The sequence below is a fragment of the Heteronotia binoei genome, chromosome 5, assembly GCF_032191835.1.
Source record: "Heteronotia binoei isolate CCM8104 ecotype False Entrance Well chromosome 5, APGP_CSIRO_Hbin_v1, whole genome shotgun sequence".
Lineage (NCBI taxonomy): Eukaryota > Metazoa > Chordata > Lepidosauria > Squamata > Gekkonidae > Heteronotia > Heteronotia binoei.
This window is the reverse complement of record NC_083227.1, coordinates 6,546,496-6,562,955: the sequence shown is the minus strand read 5'-3', so window position 1 is coordinate 6,562,955 and position 16,460 is coordinate 6,546,496. Positions and strand designations below refer to the sequence as shown.

At 50.6% G+C, this 16,460-nt stretch overlaps 1 protein-coding gene across 1 annotated transcript in view; it reads left to right on the top strand.

Annotated features, from left to right (window-relative positions):
• The window catches only part of LOC132572129 (zinc finger protein OZF-like), a 1,123,325-nt gene extending 1,108,153 nt beyond the window's left edge, over positions 1 to 15,172 (top strand). The window contains exon 3 of the mRNA XM_060238934.1: positions 12,967 to 15,172. Within this exon, the coding sequence (XP_060094917.1) occupies positions 12,967 to 14,024 (1,058 nt within the window). The 3' untranslated portion in view covers positions 14,025 to 15,172. The remainder of the gene's footprint in view (positions 1 to 12,966) is intronic.
• Positions 15,173 to 16,460: the final 1,288 nt, after the last annotated feature.

Genomic DNA, 16,460 nt, shown 5'->3' with positions numbered 1-16,460 from the left:
GGAGGCTCCGTGCATCGCCTCCCGGAGGTATTGGGGGGGGGGGGCTTTCTCAATCCTGCAGAAATGCAAGCCAGGGAGGTCGAAATCCTAGAAGGGCGGCCAGGAAAGGGAGGGGGAAATGGCCATTTCCTTCCTGGCCGGCGTGTGCACGTGGGGAGGCGGCCTTTGTTGCTCTCGGGATGCAAAGCGGCACCAGCCCCTTCCTCTCCGGTGAGTTAAAAGGAAGCGGGGGGGAGGAAGTGTAGGGCATGGGGGGTGGAAGGGAAAGGAAAGAGGGGGCAGAGGCAGGCAATGGTCAAAGCTTCTCCTTTGCGCTTACCTCCCCCTCTATTCTGCACAGGGCGGGGGGGGGAGAGTGCGAGATCTGGGCTGTAGCCAGGATTTTATGCTGGGGGGGGGGTACAGCAGTATTTGTTGGGAGGAGGGGGTGGGCTGGCTGGGGGCCACTCAGTTTGGCAGCCCAGGGCACTCGGAACAGAGGAGCAGAGGTTCATCAGTGGCTATTAGCCAAAGGGCATAGATGGAACTCTCTGCCTGGGGCAGTGATGCTCTGTATTCTTGTGCTTGCGGGGGTGGGCACAGTGGAAGGGCTTCTAGTGTCTTGGCCCCACTGATGCACCTTCTGATTGCACCTGGGTTTTGGCCACTGTGTGACACGGAGTGTTGGACTGGATGGGCCATTGGCCTGATCCAACAAGGCTTCTCTTATGTTCTCATGTGACATAGAGTGTTGGACTGGATGGGCCATTGGCCTGATCCAACATGGCTTCTCTTATGTTCTCATGTGACATAGAGTGTTGGACTGGATGGGCCATTGGCCTGATCCAACATGGCTTCTCTTATGTTCTCATGTGACGTAGAGTGTTGGACTGGATGGGCCATTGGCCTGATCCAACAAGGCTTCTCTTATGTTCTTATGTGACTCAGAGTGTTGGACTGGATGGGCCATTGGCCTGATCCAACATGGCTTCTCTTATGTTCTCATGTGACATAGAGTGTTGGACTGGATGGGCCATTGGCCTGATCCAACATGGCTTCTCTTATGTTCTCATGTGACATAGAGTGTTGGACTGGATGGGCCATTGGCCTGATCCAATATGGCTTCTCTTATGTTCTTATGTGACACAGAGTGTTGGACTGGATGGGCCATTGGCCTGATCCAATATGGCTTCTCTTATGTTCTTATGTGACACAGAGTGTTGGACTGGATGGGCCATTGGCCTGATCCAACAGGGCTTCTCTTATGTTCTTATGTGACACAGAGTGTTGGACTGGGTGGGCCATTGGCCTGATCCAACATGGCTTCTCTTATGTTCTTATGTGACTCAGAGTGTTGGACTGGATGGGCAACTGGCCTGATCCAACAGGGCTTCTCTTATATTCTTATGTGACTCAGAGTGTTGGACTGGAGGGGCCATTGGCCTGATCCAACTGGGCTTCTCTTATGTTCTTATGAGCAGTAGCCTGCCTTGAGTTTCACGTAGGACTGACAATCCCCAGCCGGGTAACATAACAAAAAAATGCAAGCTAGTGACCAATTTACTAAGAAATATATAGAAACCAGTCCAAATGTCCAAAACATGTACATTAAAGTCCCAAAATATTGTTGTGACAAGGCAATCAATTAAGTGCTCGTTTCTTTTCCAGTCTTCCATCAGACCTGGGACCAATATCGATTCAATTATTTAGATTCTTTACATGATTTTTTTTTAAAGGGGGACGGAATGGGAAAAGATTTGGAAACAGAATCTAAAGCTGGCAAAATCATCCGTTTTTAAAGAAAATTTATATAAAATGACTTACCATTGGTCCCTCACTACAGAAAGATTGGCTAAAATATATCCAAACTACTCAAATAAATGTTGGAAATGTAGGAAAGTCAAGGGGTCGCCATATCATATATGGTGGCAGTGCGAACACGCCAAAAAATATTGGACCCAGATTTACATCTGGATCCAAAAAATATTAAAAATACGGGTTCAACATTCACCAGAACTGTATCTATTGAATGTGTGCAAGGGAAATATCCCTAAAACTGAAAGAAAATTATTATTGCATATAATTACAGTTGCTAGAATTTTATACACGAAATATTGGAAAGCTTCTAAAATACCAGGAAGAGATGAGTTTATATTAAAATTATTTGAGGTCGCTGAGATGGATACATTGACGATAAGATTAAGAGATGGAAATTTGCAGGAATGTCGAAGGACCTGGGAACCAATATATGTTTGGGCTAAAAGTATGGGAATTGTGAGAAAATAGAGATTCTATAAAGGTAAGGTCCTTTAACCTCCTTGGTTGGATGGGTGGTTGGTGTGGATGTGATTATGTTATAAATTACTATGTTGTATGGGATGTATGGAACAAATAAATGTTTTTTATCGCAAAAAATATAAAAATAAAAAAGGGGGACGCAGAGCATCTCCAGCAGCAATTTCATGTCGGCTACAGCTCAGTATGAGGCTCATACTGAGCTGTAGCGGATGTGAAACAAGTACTTAATCGATTGGCTTGTCACCACACTGCTTTGGGACATTCCCACATGTGTTTTCTTAGTGGTTGTGTGTGGACTCTTATCTGGGAGAACCCGGTTTGATTCCCTACTCCTCCACTTGCACCTGCTAGCATGGCCTTGGGTCAGCCATAGCTCTGGCAGAAGTTGTCCTTAAAAGGGCAGCTGCTGTGAGAGCCCTCTCCAGCCCCACCCACCTCACAGGGTGTCTGTTGTGGGGGAGGAAGGGAAAGGAGATTGTGAGCCGCTCTGAGACTCTGTCCTTGAAAGGGCAGCTGCTGTGAGAGCCCTCTCAGCCCCACCCACCACACAGGGTGTCTGTTGTGGGGGAGGAAGGGAAAGGAGATTGTGGGCCGCTCTGAGCCTCTGTCCTTGAAAGGGCAGCTGCTGTGAGAGCCCTCTCAGCCCCACCCACCTCACAGGGTGTCTGTTGTGGGGGAGGAAGGGAAAGGAGATTGTAGGCCGCTCTGAGCCTCTGTCCTTGAAAGGGCAGCTGCTGGGAGAGCCCTCTCGAGCCCCACCCACCTCACAGGGTGTCTGTTGTGGGGGAGGAAGGGAAAGGAGAGTGTAGGCCGCTCTGAGACTCTGTCCTTGAAAGGGCAGCTGCTGTGAGAGCCCTCTCAGCCCCACCCACCTCACAGGGTGTCTGTTGTGGGGGAGGAAGGGAAAGGAGAGTGTAGGCCGCTCTGAGCCTCGGTCCTTGAAAGGGCAGCTGCTGTGAGAGCCCTCTCAGCCCCAACCACTTCACAGGGTGTCTGTTGTGGGGAAGGAAGGGAAAGGAGATTGTGGGCCGCTCTGAGCCTCTGTCCTTGAAAGGGCAGCTGCTGTGAGAGCCCTCTCAGCCCCACCCACCTCACAGGGTGTCTGTCTGTTGTAGGGGAGGAAGGGAAAGGAGATTGTATGCAGCTCTGAGCCTGTCCTTGAAAGGGCAGCTGCTGTGAGAGCCCTCTCAGCCCCACCCACCTCACAGGGTGTCTGTTGTGCGGGAGGAAGGGAAAGGAGATTGTAGTCTGCTCTGAGCCTCTGTCCTTGAAAGGTCAGCTGCTGTGAGAGCCCTCTCAGCCCCACCCACCTCACAGGGTATCTGTTGTGCGGGAGGAAGGGAAAGGAGATTGTAGGCCGCTCTGAGCCTGTCTTTGAAAGGGCAGCTGCTGTGAGAGCCCTCTCAGCCCCCCCCACCTCACAGGGTGTCTGTTGTGCGGGAGGAAGGGAAAGGACATTGTAGGCCGCTCTGAGCCTGTCTTTGAAAGGGCAGCTGCTGTGAGAGCCCTCTCAGCCCCCCCCCCCACCTCACAGCGTGTCTGTTGTGGGGGAGGAAGGGAAAAGAGAATGTAGGCCGCTCTGAGACTCTGTCCTTAAAAGGGCAGCTGCTGTGAGAGCCCTCTCAGCCCCACCCACCTTACAGGGTGTCTGTTGTGGGGGAGGAACGGAAAAGAGAATGTAGGCTGCTCTGAGCCTCCGTCCTTGAAAGGCAGGTGCTGTGAGAGCCCTCTCGGCCCCACCCACCTCATAGGGTGTCTGTTGTGCGGGAGGAAGGGAAAGGAGATTGTAGGCCGCTCTGAGCCTGTCTTTGAAAGGGCAGCTGCTGTGAGAGCCCTCTCAGCCCCACCCACCTCACAGGGTGTCTGTTGTTGGGGAGGAAGGGAAAGGAGATTGTAGGCTGCTCTGAGCCTCTGTCCTTGAAAGGCAGGTACTGTGAGAGCCCTCTCAGCCCCCCCCCCACCTCACAGGGTGTCTGTTGTTGGGGATGAAGGGAAAAGAGAATGTAGGCCGCTCTGAGCCTCGGTCCTTGAAAGGGCAGCTGCTGTGAGAGCCCTCTCAGCCCCCCCCCACCACCTCACAGGGTGTCTGTTGTGGGGGAGGAAGGGAAAAGAGAATGTAGGCCGCTCTGAGCCTCCGTCTTTGAAAGGGCAGCTGCTGTGAGAGCTCTCTCAGCCCCACCCACCTCACAGGGTGTCTGTTGTGGGGGAGGAAGGAAAAAGAGAATGTAGGCTGCTCTGAGCCTCTGTCCTTGAAAGGCAGGTGCTGTGAGAGCCCTCTCAGCCCCCCCCACCTCACAGGGTGTCTGTTGTTGGGGAGGAAGGGAAAGGAGATTGTAGGCTGCTCTGAGCCTCTGTCCTTGAAAGGGCAGCTGCTGTGAGAGCCCTCTCAGCCCCACCCACCTCACAGGGTGTCTGTTGTTGGGGAGGAAGGGAAAAGAGAATGTAGGCCGCTCTGAGCCTCTGTCCTTGAAAGGGCAGCTGCTGTGAGAGCCCTCTCGGCCCCACCCACCTCATAGGGTGTTTGTTGTGGGGGATGAAGGGAAAAGAGAATGTAGGCCGCTCTGAGCCTCCGTCCTTGAAAGGGCAGCTGCTGTGAGAGCCCTCTCAGCCCCCCCCCACCACCTCACAGGGTGTCTGTTGTGGGGGAGGAAGGGAAAAGAGAATGTAGGCTGCTCTGAGCCTCTGTCCTTGAAACGGCAGCTGCTGTGAGAGCCCTCTCGGCCCCACCCACCTCACAGGGTATCTGTTGTGCGGGAGGAAGGGAAAGGAGATTGTAGGCCGCTCTGAGCCTGTCTTTGAAAGGGCAGCTGCTGTGAGAGCCCTCTCAGCCCCCCCCACCTCACAGGGTGTCTGTTGTGCGGGAGAAAGGGAAAGGAGATTGTAGGCCGCTCTGAGCCTGTCTTTGAAAGGGCAGCTGCTGTGAGAGCCCTCTCAGCCCCCCCCCCACCTCACAGCGTGTCTGTTGTGGGGGAGGAAGGGAAAAGAGAATGTAGGCCGCTCTGAGCCTCTGTCCTTAAAAGGGCAGCTGCTGTGAGAGCCCTCTCAGCCCCACCCACCTTACAGGGTGTCTGTTGTGGGGGAGGAAGGAAAAAGAGAATGTAGGCTGCTCTGAGCCTCTGTCCTTGAAAGGCAGGTGCTGTGAGAGCCCTCTCAGCCCCCCCCACCTCACAGGGTGTCTGTTGTTGGGGAGGAAGGGAAAGGAGATTGTAGGCTGCTCTGAGCCTCTGTCCTTGAAAGGGCAGCTGCTGTGAGAGCCCTCTCAGCCCCACCCACCTCACAGGGTGTCTGTTGTTGGGGAGGAAGGGAAAAGAGAATGTAGGCCGCTCTGAGCCTCTGTCCTTGAAAGGGCAGCTGCTGTGAGAGCCCTCTCGGCCCCACCCACCTCATAGGGTGTTTGTTGTGGGGGATGAAGGGAAAAGAGAATGTAGGCCGCTCTGAGCCTCCGTCCTTGAAAGGGCAGCTGCTGTGAGAGCCCTCTCAGCCCCCCCCACCACCTCACAGGGTGTCTGTTGTGGGGGAGGAAGGGAAAAGAGAATGTAGGCTGCTCTGAGCCTCTGTCCTTGAAACGGCAGCTGCTGTGAGAGCCCTCTCGGCCCCACCCACCTCACAGGGTATCTGTTGTGCGGGAGGAAGGGAAAGGAGATTGTAGGCCGCTCTGAGCCTGTCTTTGAAAGGGCAGCTGCTGTGAGAGCCCTCTCAGCCCCCCCCACCTCACAGGGTGTCTGTTGTGCGGGAGAAAGGGAAAGGAGATTGTAGGCCGCTCTGAGCCTCTCTTTGAAAGGGCAGCTGCTGTGAGAGCCCTCTCAGCCCCCCCCCCCCCTCCTCACAGCGTGTCTGTTGTGGGGGAGGAAGGGAAAAGAGAATGTAGGCCGCTCTGAGCCTCTGTCCTTAAAAGGGCAGCTGCTGTGAGAGCCCTCTCAGCCCCACCCACCTTACAGGGTGTCTGTTGTGGGGGAGGAAGGGAAAGGAGATTGTAGGCTGCTCTGAGCCTCTGTCCTTGAAAGGCAGGTGCTGTGAGAGCCCTCTCGGCCCCACCCACCTCATAGGGTGTTTGTTGTGGGGGAGGAAGGGAAAAGAGAATGTAGGCTTCTCTGAGCCTCCGTCCTTGAAAGGCAGGTGCTGTGAGAGCCCTCTCGGCCCCACCCACCTCACAGGGTGTCTGTTGTGGGGGAGGAACGGAAAAGAGAATGTAGGCTGCTCTGAGCCTCCGTCCTTGAAAGGCAGGTGCTGTGAGAGCCCTCTCGGCCCCACCCACCTCATAGGGTGTCTGTTGTGCGGGAGGAAGGGAAAGGAGATTGTAGGCCGCTCTGAGCCTGTCTTTGAAAGGGCAGCTGCTGTGAGAGCCCTCTCAGCCCCACCCACCTCACAGGGTGTCTGTTGTTGGGGAGGAAGGGAAAGGAGATTGTAGGCTGCTCTGAGCCTCTGTCCTTGAAAGGCAGGTACTGTGAGAGCCCTCTCAGCCCCCCCCCACCTCACAGGGTGTCTGTTGTTGGGGATGAAGGGAAAAGAGAATGTAGGCCGCTCTGAGCCTCGGTCCTTGAAAGGGCAGCTGCTGTGAGAGCCCTCTCAGCCCCCCCCCCCCACCACCTCACAGGGTGTCTGTTGTGGGGGAGGAAGGGAAAAGAGAATGTAGGCCGCTCTGAGCCTCCGTCTTTGAAAGGGCAGCTGCTGTGAGAGCTCTCTCAGCCCCACCCACCTCACAGGGTGTCTGTTGTGGGGGAGGAAGGAAAAAGAGAATGTAGGCTGCTCTGAGCCTCTGTCCTTGAAAGGCAGGTGCTGTGAGAGCCCTCTCAGTCCCCCCCACCTCACAGGGTGTCTGTTGTTGGGGAGGAAGGGAAAAGAGAATGTAGGCCGCTCTGAGCCTCCGTCTTTGAAAGGGCAGCTGCTGTGAGAGCTCTCTCAGCCCCACCCACCTCACAGGGTGTCTGTTGTGGGGGAGGAAGGAAAAAGAGAATGTAGGCTGCTCTGAGCCTCTGTCCTTGAAAGGCAGGTGCTGTGAGAGCCCTCTCAGCCCCCCCCACCTCACAGGGTGTCTGTTGTTGGGGAGGAAGGGAAAGGAGATTGTAGGCTGCTCTGAGCCTCTGTCCTTGAAAGGGCAGCTGCTGTGAGAGCCCTCTCAGCCCCACCCACCTCACAGGGTGTCTGTTGTTGGGGAGGAAGGGAAAAGAGAATGTAGGCCGCTCTGAGCCTCTGTCCTTGAAAGGGCAGCTGCTGTGAGAGCCCTCTCGGCCCCACCCACCTCATAGGGTGTTTGTTGTGGGGGATGAAGGGAAAAGAGAATGTAGGCCGCTCTGAGCCTCTGTCCTTGAAAGGGCAGCTGCTGGGAGAGGCCTCTCAGCCCCACCCACCTCACAGGGTGTCTGTTGTGGGGAAGGAAGGGAAAGGAGATTGTAGGCCGCTCTTAGCCTGTCCTTGAAAGGGCAGCTGCTGTGAGAGCCCTCTCAGCCCCATCCACCTCACAGGGTGTCTGTTGTGGGGGAGGAAGGGGAAGGAGATTGTGAGCCGCTCTGAGCCTCTGTCCTTGAAAGGGCAGCTTCTGTGAGAGCCCTCTCAGCCCCACCCACCTCACAGGGTGTCTGTTGTGGGGGAGGAAGGGAAAGGAGATTGTAGGCCGCTCTGAGCCTCTGTCCTTGAAAGGGCAGCTTCTGTGAGAGCCCTCTCAGCCCCATCCACCTCACAGGGTGTCTGTTGTGGGGGAGGAAGGGAAAGGAGATTGTAGGCCGCTCTGAGCCTCTGTCCTTGAAAGGGCAGCTTCTGTGAGAGCCCTCTCAGCCCCACCCACCTCACAGGGTGTCTGTTGTGGGGGAGGAAGGGAAAGGAGATTGCGAGCCGCTCTGAGACTCTTCGGAGTGGAGGGCGGGATATAAACCCAATATCTTCATCTACCTCAGAGGGTGTCTGTTCTGGGGGAGGAAGGGAAAGGAGATTGTGAGCCACTCTGAGACTCTGCGGAGTGGAGGGCGGAATATAAATCCAATATCTTCATCTACCTCACAGGGTGTCTGTTGTGGGGGAGGAAGGGAAAGGAGATTGTGAGCCGCTCTGAGACTCTTTGGAGTGGAGGGCGGGATATAAATCCAATATCTTCATCTACCTCACAGGGTGTCTGTTGTGGGGGAGGAAGGGAAGGGAGATTGTAAGCCGCTCTGAGACTCTGCGGAGTGGAGGGCAGGATATAAATCCAATATCTTCATCTACCTCACAGGGTGTCTGTTGTGGGGGAGGAAGGGAAAGGAGATTGTGAGCCGCTCTGAGACTCTTCGGAGTGGAGGGCAGGATATAAATCCAATATCTTCATCTACCTCACAGGGTGTCTGTTGTGGGGGAGGAAGGGAAAGGAGATTGTGAGCCGCTCTGAGACTCTTCGGAGTGGAGGGCGGGATATAAACCCAATATCTTCATCTACCTCAGAGGGTGTCTGTTGTGGGGGAGGAAGGGAAAGGAGATTGTGAGCCATTCTGAGACTCTGCGGAGTGGAGGGCGGGATATAAATCCAATATCTTCTTCTACCTCACAGGGTGTCTGTTGTGGGGGAGGAAGGGAAAGGAGATTGTGAGCCGCTCTGAGACTCTTCGGAGTGGAGGGCGGGATATAAACCCAATATCTTCATCTACCTCAGAGGGTGTCTGTTGTGGGGGAGGAAGGGAAAGGAGATTGTGAGCCATTCTGAGACTCTTGGGAGTGGAGGGCGGGATATAAATCCAATATCTTCTTCTACCTCACAGGGTGTCTGTTGTGGGGGAGGAAGGGAAAGGAGATTGTGAGCCGCTCTGAGACTCTTCGGAGTGGAGGGCGGGATATAAACCCAATATCTTCATCTACCTCAGAGGGTGTCTGTTGTGGGGGAGGAAGGGAAAGGAGATTGTGAGCCATTCTGAGACTCTGCGGAGTGGAGGGCGGGATATAAATCCAATATCTTCTTCTACCTCACAGGGTGTCTGTTGTGGGGGAGGAAGGGAAAGGAGATTGTGAGCCGCTCTGAGACTCTTCGGAGTGGAGGGTGGGATATAAATCCAATATGTCCTTCTAATCAGGGAGGGGGGGAGAGGAGCAAAATTGATCCCTAAGAAGGGATAGCTGCTTGCCTAAACTAGCTGCAAGCCGGCTCAGTCATCAGCATCCCTGAATCTGTGCAGCCATTTTGAGTGGTCCTTTGTACTTCCCCACTCTGATGTCTGCTCTGGGGCAGCACTTCCGGTTTTTCCGGCTGCTTCTGGTTTTACCAGATACAGCTCGAAAAACCTCATTTTGGGGTGCCAACTGGATGGCAACGGGAAAGCCCTCCCCAAATCGGGGGGTCCCCCGCTCGGACCGGGGGATTGGGATCCCTACAAGCTCCAGATACCCACACATTGAATCTCCATTATACCCTTTGGGAATCAGAGACTGATTCCCACAGGGCATAATGGAGTGCCCAGCAGACATTTCCCTCCCTCTCCCTGCTTTCTAATAACCCTGAAGCGGAGGGGGGGGGGGCCCTTCAAAGCAGAAGATCCTCTGCCCCCACCTGGGGATTGGCAACCCTAGCCATTTATGCTCCAAAATTCTGTCCTTAATTGGTAATTATGTAACTGGATGGGCCTTTGGCCTGATCTAACATGGCTTCTCTTATGTTCTTATGTGTGTAGCATTTCACATGGGCAAGAGTCGGCCTACAAAGATTTACTTGCATTGCAGGTTTTTGTGGTTTTGTTTTGTTTTTAAAAAAATGACTATCACGAAACCTCTTACATGATATTTAAGCTCCCTAATCTCTACTGCATTCTGAAATACTGCATAAGCCATGCATTTGAGGAAAGGAAAGGTTCCCTGTGCAAGCACCATTCGTTTCCGACTCTGGGGTGACGTCGCTTTCACAGTGTTTTCACGGCAGACTTTTGACGGGGTGGTTTGCCATTGCCTTCCCCGGTCATCTACACTTTCCCCCCAACAAGCTGGGTACTCATTTTACCGACCTCGGAAGGCTGTGTCAGCCTCGAACCGGCTACCCGAAAACCCAGCCTCCACCTGGGATCGAACTCAGGTTGTGAGCAGAGCTTAGGACTGCAGTACTGCAGCTTTAACGCTCTGCGCCACGGGGCTCATATGGCGACTCTGTTTTCACTCTGAATGACGTGTAAACTGTCTGTCCTAACCAGTCTGTCTCTATTAGTCTACTACGGGTCTTTCTGAGCACCCTGCTATTCTTGACAATAAGTGCCAGTGTTGCCATATGAGCTGTCTTAAAGCTGATGCTCTCGTATTATATTGCAAACTGAAAATTATTCTATCCTCCTTAGAGCGTTGTTTCTGCTCTGTTAACAATGACTTCATATCCATATTTAGAAACCTAGAAACTTTTTTTTTTCTGATTGTGCCTTTAGGGTATCTCCTATCAACAAATTGTTGTTGTGATAATCCTGCTTCCTTTAAAAAATCTGTTTCATTTGTAGAATTCCTCTCCAGTGTTAAGAAATTCCCCTAGGCAGGGCTTCTGTTGTAGCAGGGACTCCTTTGCATATTAGGCTACACCCCCCCTGATGTAGCCAATCCTCTAAGAGCTTACAGTAGGCCCTGTAAGAAGAGCCCTGTAAGCTCCTGGAGGATTGGCTACATCAAGGGGGAGTGGCCTAATATGCAAAGGATTTCCTGCTGAGTTCCGCAGGAGTTCCATACACCCCTGATGTAGCCAATCTTCCAAGAGCTTACAGTAGGCCCTGTAAGAAGAAGAGCCCTTTAAGCTCCAGGAGGATTGGCTACATCAGGGGCAGTGGCCTAATATGCAAAGGATTTCCCGCTGAGTTCCACAGGAGTTCCATACACCCCTGATGTAGCCAATCCTCCAAGAGCTTACAGTAGGCCCTGTAAGAAGAGCCCTGTAAGCTCTAGGAGGATTGGCTACATCAGGGGGGAGTGGCCTAATATGCAAAGGATTTCCCGCTGAGTTCCACAGGAGTTCCATACACCCCTGATGTAGCCAATCCTCCAAGAGCTTACAGTAGGCCCTGTAAGAAGAGCCCTGTAAGCTCTAGGAGGATTGGCTACATCAGGGGGGAGTGGCCTAATATGCAAAGGATTTCCCGCTGAGTTCCACAGGAGTTCCATACACCCCTGATGTAGCCAATCCTCTAAGAGCTTACGTTAGGCCCTGTAAGAAGAGCCCTGTAAGCTCTAGGAGGATTGGCTGCATCAGGGGGGAGTGGCCTAATATGCAAAGGATTTCCCGCTGAGTTCCACAGGAGTTCCATACACCCCTGATGTAGCCAATCCTCTAAGAGCTTACGTTAGGCCCTGTAAGAAGAGCCCTGTAAGCTCTAGGAGGATTGGCTGCATCAGGGGGGAGTGGCCTAATATGCAAAGGATTTCCTGCTGAGTTCCGCAGGAGTTCCATACACCCCTGATGTAGCCAATCCTCCAAGAGCTTACAGTAGGCCCTGTAAGAAAAGCCCTGTAGGCTCCTGGAGGATTGGCTGCATCAGGGGGGAGTGGCCTAATTTGCAAAGGTGTTCCTGTTACAAAAAAAGCTCTGTCTACAGGGCAAATTAGACCTTAAAGCTTTAGGATGGAAAGACTTAAAATGGAGATAGGCATTCTGGTCAGAAGTTTTTTCTAAAAAATTTTAAATGCCACAGTATTATCTGATTTTTCCATGAATGACACGGTCCAAAAATGGATCGCCTCCCCCCCCCCCCTAATTCTGCCATTGTGCTGTGAATTTAATATGGGGGATGAACAATATCCAGGCGGTTGACAAACTCATCAGAACATTCCGTTTCTTTTAAAATAATCAAAATGTCAATAAATCTCTTATTAAAAAGTAGGTAATTGAAAAAATGGATTGACGTTACCATTCGTGATAGTTCTCTCCTCTAGAGTACTCACAAATAAATTTGCAGTAGAAGGCGACACAGGCTACCGGTGGCAATGCCTTTAATTCGAAAATAAAACTGGTTCTTGTATCTAAAATAGTTGTGATCCAAAATTATTACCTGTCAAATTCGTAAGGAAATATGTGCGAATCCCCTGATTAGTCCTACTGATTAAAAATCCTCCCAGCTCTTTTCTATGCCTCTGCATGAGGAATGTTACTGCATAAAACAGTAACATCGAATATGTTCTGATCCATTTCTAAGAAACTCTTTGTTTAGTAGCCCGGTAGGTAAGGCAGGAGGGAGGTCTTCTGGGGTCTAGGATCTGGAGGTTCAGAAGCTCTCTCTGGGCAAGAGCTCATCTGTGGCTCTTGAAAGACTTGGTATCCTTAAATCCTGGAGCTTCTGGGGAAAGGCGGGGGGTTAGTTAAAGTCAGGCAAACTGGCCAAGGCAAAAAGGCCATGAATCCTTTCCTAGTGCAGTGGCGCAGAGTGTTAAAGCAGCAGTACTGCAGTCCTATGCTCTGCTCACGACCTGAGTTCGATCCCCGGTGGAAGCTGGGTTTTCAGGTAGCTGGCTTGAGGTTGACTCAGCCTTCCATCCTTCCGAAGTCAGTAAAATGAGTCCCCAGCTTGCTGGGGGGAAGGTGTAGATGACCGGGGAAGGCAATGGCAAACTACCCCATCAAAAGTCTGCCGTGAAAACATTGTGAAAGCAACGTCACCCCAGAGTCAGAAAGAACTGGTGCTTGCACAGGGGACCTTTCCTTTCCAGTATATAGATTTCTTTCAAACTTACCTGCCTTGCCAGATTCTAATGCCGTCTCTCTCTTTATTCCAGCAGAGGATGATCAGAGGAATGAGAAGGCTGAGGTACTTCAGCCGCAATTGCAAGATAAAGTTAATAATGAAGACTTGAAAGGAAACATCAGGAATCAAGGCAGACCTAAAAGAAAGAAAGATAACTGTTTGGTTGAGAAGAGAGATGGAAGAAAGTGTAATGCACATTTTCCAAACAACAATATAACAGAAACAAGTAAATCTATTCAGTGTGGCAAGTACTTGCAATACAGGTCACAAATTCTTGTGAATCAAGGAATAAAAAGAGGAGAGAAATCTTTTGAATGCTCTGAGTGTGGAAAGAAATTCAGTCACAATAGCAATCTTCAACAGCACAAAATTACTCACACAGGGGAGAAGCCCTTTGAATGTTCAGAGTGTGGGAAGAGATTCACTCAGAACGGCAGTCTTCAGCTGCATCAAAGAACCCACACAGGGGAGAAACCTTTTGAATGTTCAGAATGTGGGAAGAGATTCAGTGAGAGAGGGAGTCTTCAACGGCATCAAAGAACCCACACAGGGGAGAAACCTTTTGAATGCTCAGAGTGTGGAAAGAGATTCAGTCATAGTCACAATCTTCGATATCATCAAAGAACCCACATAGGGGAGAAACCTTTTGAATGTTCAGAGTGTGGGAAAAGATTCAGTCGTAGTAGCAGCTTTATATATCATCAACGAACCCACACAGAGGAGAAACCTTTTGAATGCTCAGAGTGTGGAAAGAGATTCTATCAGAGTACCCATCTTCTGTATCATCAGATAACCCACTCAGGGGAGAAACCTTTTGAGTGTTCAGAGTGCGGAAAGCAATTCAGTCGGAGTGGCCATCTTCAGCTGCATAAAAGAACTCACACAGGTGAGAAACCTTTTGAATGTTCAGAGTGTGGAAAGAGATACAGTGTGATCAGCAGTCTTCACCAGCACCTAAGAACCCACACAGGAGAGAAATCTTTTGAATGTTCGGAGTGTGGGAAGAGATACAGTGCGATCAGCAGTCTTCACCGGCACCAAAGAACCCATACAGGAGAGAAACTTTTTGAACGCTCAGAGATTCAATGACCATAGCAGAGATTCAGTGGCACCAAAGAAACCCACACAGGGGAGAAACCGTTTGAATGCTCATAGTGTGGAAAGAGATTTAGTGACAGCAACTATATAAAAGAACTCCCACACAGGAGAAACCTTTTGAATGTTCAGAGTGCAGAGAGATTCACTCAGACTGGCAATCTTTTGAGTATAAAAGAACCCACACAGGGGAGAAACCATTTGAATGCTGCCTTAGAGTGTAGAAAGATTCAGTAGGAGTGGGTCCTGTGGCATGATTTCTTTGAGTTTATGATCTTAGCTCTTATGAACTTGGCCACCAGAGTTCTGAGTTATTCACCACTATTCATAAGAGCCATATTGCTTTCATTCGTATTGCTCTCAGCATAAGTTGAGAATCTAGGTTAGTGTGCAAAAGTTCATAAGCTGTCTCAGGAAAGGAATTGCCTTGTTTGGTGTAATTCTTATATGGTATGGCAGGAAGCAAGGTGTGGAAGGCTGGTAGGAGCAGGCTAAAGGTAACTGTTGTCTGAGGACAATCTCAGTCATAAATGTTTTGATTTGGCAGTAGAATTGTTGATATTAAGATACAGCTGGAGATTTTGAAATGCGTAGCGTCGGATGCTATCTGATAAGACAGACATGGCGAGATGGGTCCCAGCCTTTAAAAGCCCTGGACTTTGGGCAGAAAGCTGCTGGTCTGCACCGAAGACTGCCTCTGTGCTGAACATGCCAAGCGAATTGGCACTTAGACTCTGGGCCGGCCTGCAGGAGAGACAGTATCTCTCCTGGTCAGCCCAAGAGATTGACAGCCTTTGCTGATTTCAAGTCTTCTCCCATTTGAGATCTCAAACATAGCCTAAATGCTCAAATGTTGAATATAGAGCGTAGCTCTACTAGAGACTTGGGACTTAGATTTTAAATGGGAAAATGTAGACGAATAGGGCGAAGTCCCTGTTGGGACTTCTATTTTTCATTATGCTCTCTGCTTTATTGTAGAACTGTGCTTTATGCTTGACTGAATTCTAACTGTGTAACTGTTTTTTTTTTGAAATGTACTAATGGTATCTAAACTGTTTTGCTTTTCTGTCCATATATTTTAAGCCTTCTGTCTAAAGGAGAATCTTGGAGTGTAATAAAGCCGGAAACGACTGGTGCTTGCACAGGGGACCTTTCCTTTTCCCTTATTAAGTGTGTATAAGCCTTCTGATAACTGCAGGCTGTTTTGGTTTCTGGAGGTTTGTGTTTGGGTTTCTGTTACCGAGTGTACAAAAGAAATCCCGCAATAGCACTCTTCAATATCATGAAAGAACCCACACAGGGAAGAAACATTTTGAATCCTCAGACTGTGGAAAGAGATTCAGTCAGCGTGGCAGTCTTCAACAGTACCAAATAACTCACACAGGGGAGAAACTTTTTGAATGTTCAGAGTGTTGTTGCATGCACCATCAGTGCCGAGGTTTGAGTCCTCAGCCCAATTCAAGAGACTCCACAGCCAGAGGTTTAAGTGAGTTGATTCAGAGATCCTTTTATTGCATACCGGTATGCAGGAGGAAAACTCTCTCTCTGTACCAACATCCTCTGTTTTTTCTCCGCACTCCTTTACAAAACATAACATATTTCTACCATTTTGATGACAAAGCAGGTCTAAGATGACAGGTCACAAAGTTCTTGCTTTTAGATTTTAGCTTCCCTCATTGGCTCAAAGAAACCCATCACATTTCCTTCCTTCCTTCCTTCCTTCCTTCCTTCCTTCCTTCCTTCCTTCCTTCCTTCCTTCCTTCCTTCCTTCCTTCCTTCCTTCCTTCCTTCCTTCCTTCCTTCCTTCCTTCCTTCCTTCCTTCCTTCCTTCCTTCCTTCCTTCCGTTGAAACTATCTGTCTGGGGCAAGTGATGCTCTGTATTGGTGCTTAGGAGGGGCAACAGTGTGAGGACTTCTAATGTCCTTGCCCCACTGTTGGCACTTGGGGTTTTTTGGCCAATGTGTATACATACAGAGTGTTGGACTGGATGGGCCATTGGCCTGATCCAACAGGGCTTCTCTTATGCTCTTATGTGACACAGAGTGTTGGACTGGACGGGCCATTGGCCTGATCCAACAGGGCTTCTCTTATGCTCTTATGTGACACAGCGTGTTGGACTGGATGGGCCATTGGCCTGATCCAACAGGGCTTCTCTTATGTTCCTTCTTTCCTTCCTTCCTATTCTATGAGCCTCCAAAGGAAGGTGCCCCTCTCCTTCATTATTTCCAACGGAGGGAAGGCATTTAAAAGGTGTACGGTCCCTTTCAATGCGATGGCCAGAACTCCCTTTGGAGCTCAATTGTACTTGTTCCAACCTTGCTCATGACTCCACCCCCAAAATCTACTGGCTCCACCCCCAAAGTCCCCAGATATTTCTGGAATTGGATTTGGCCACCCTAGAAGTGCCCCTGGAAGATCTACAAAGAGGG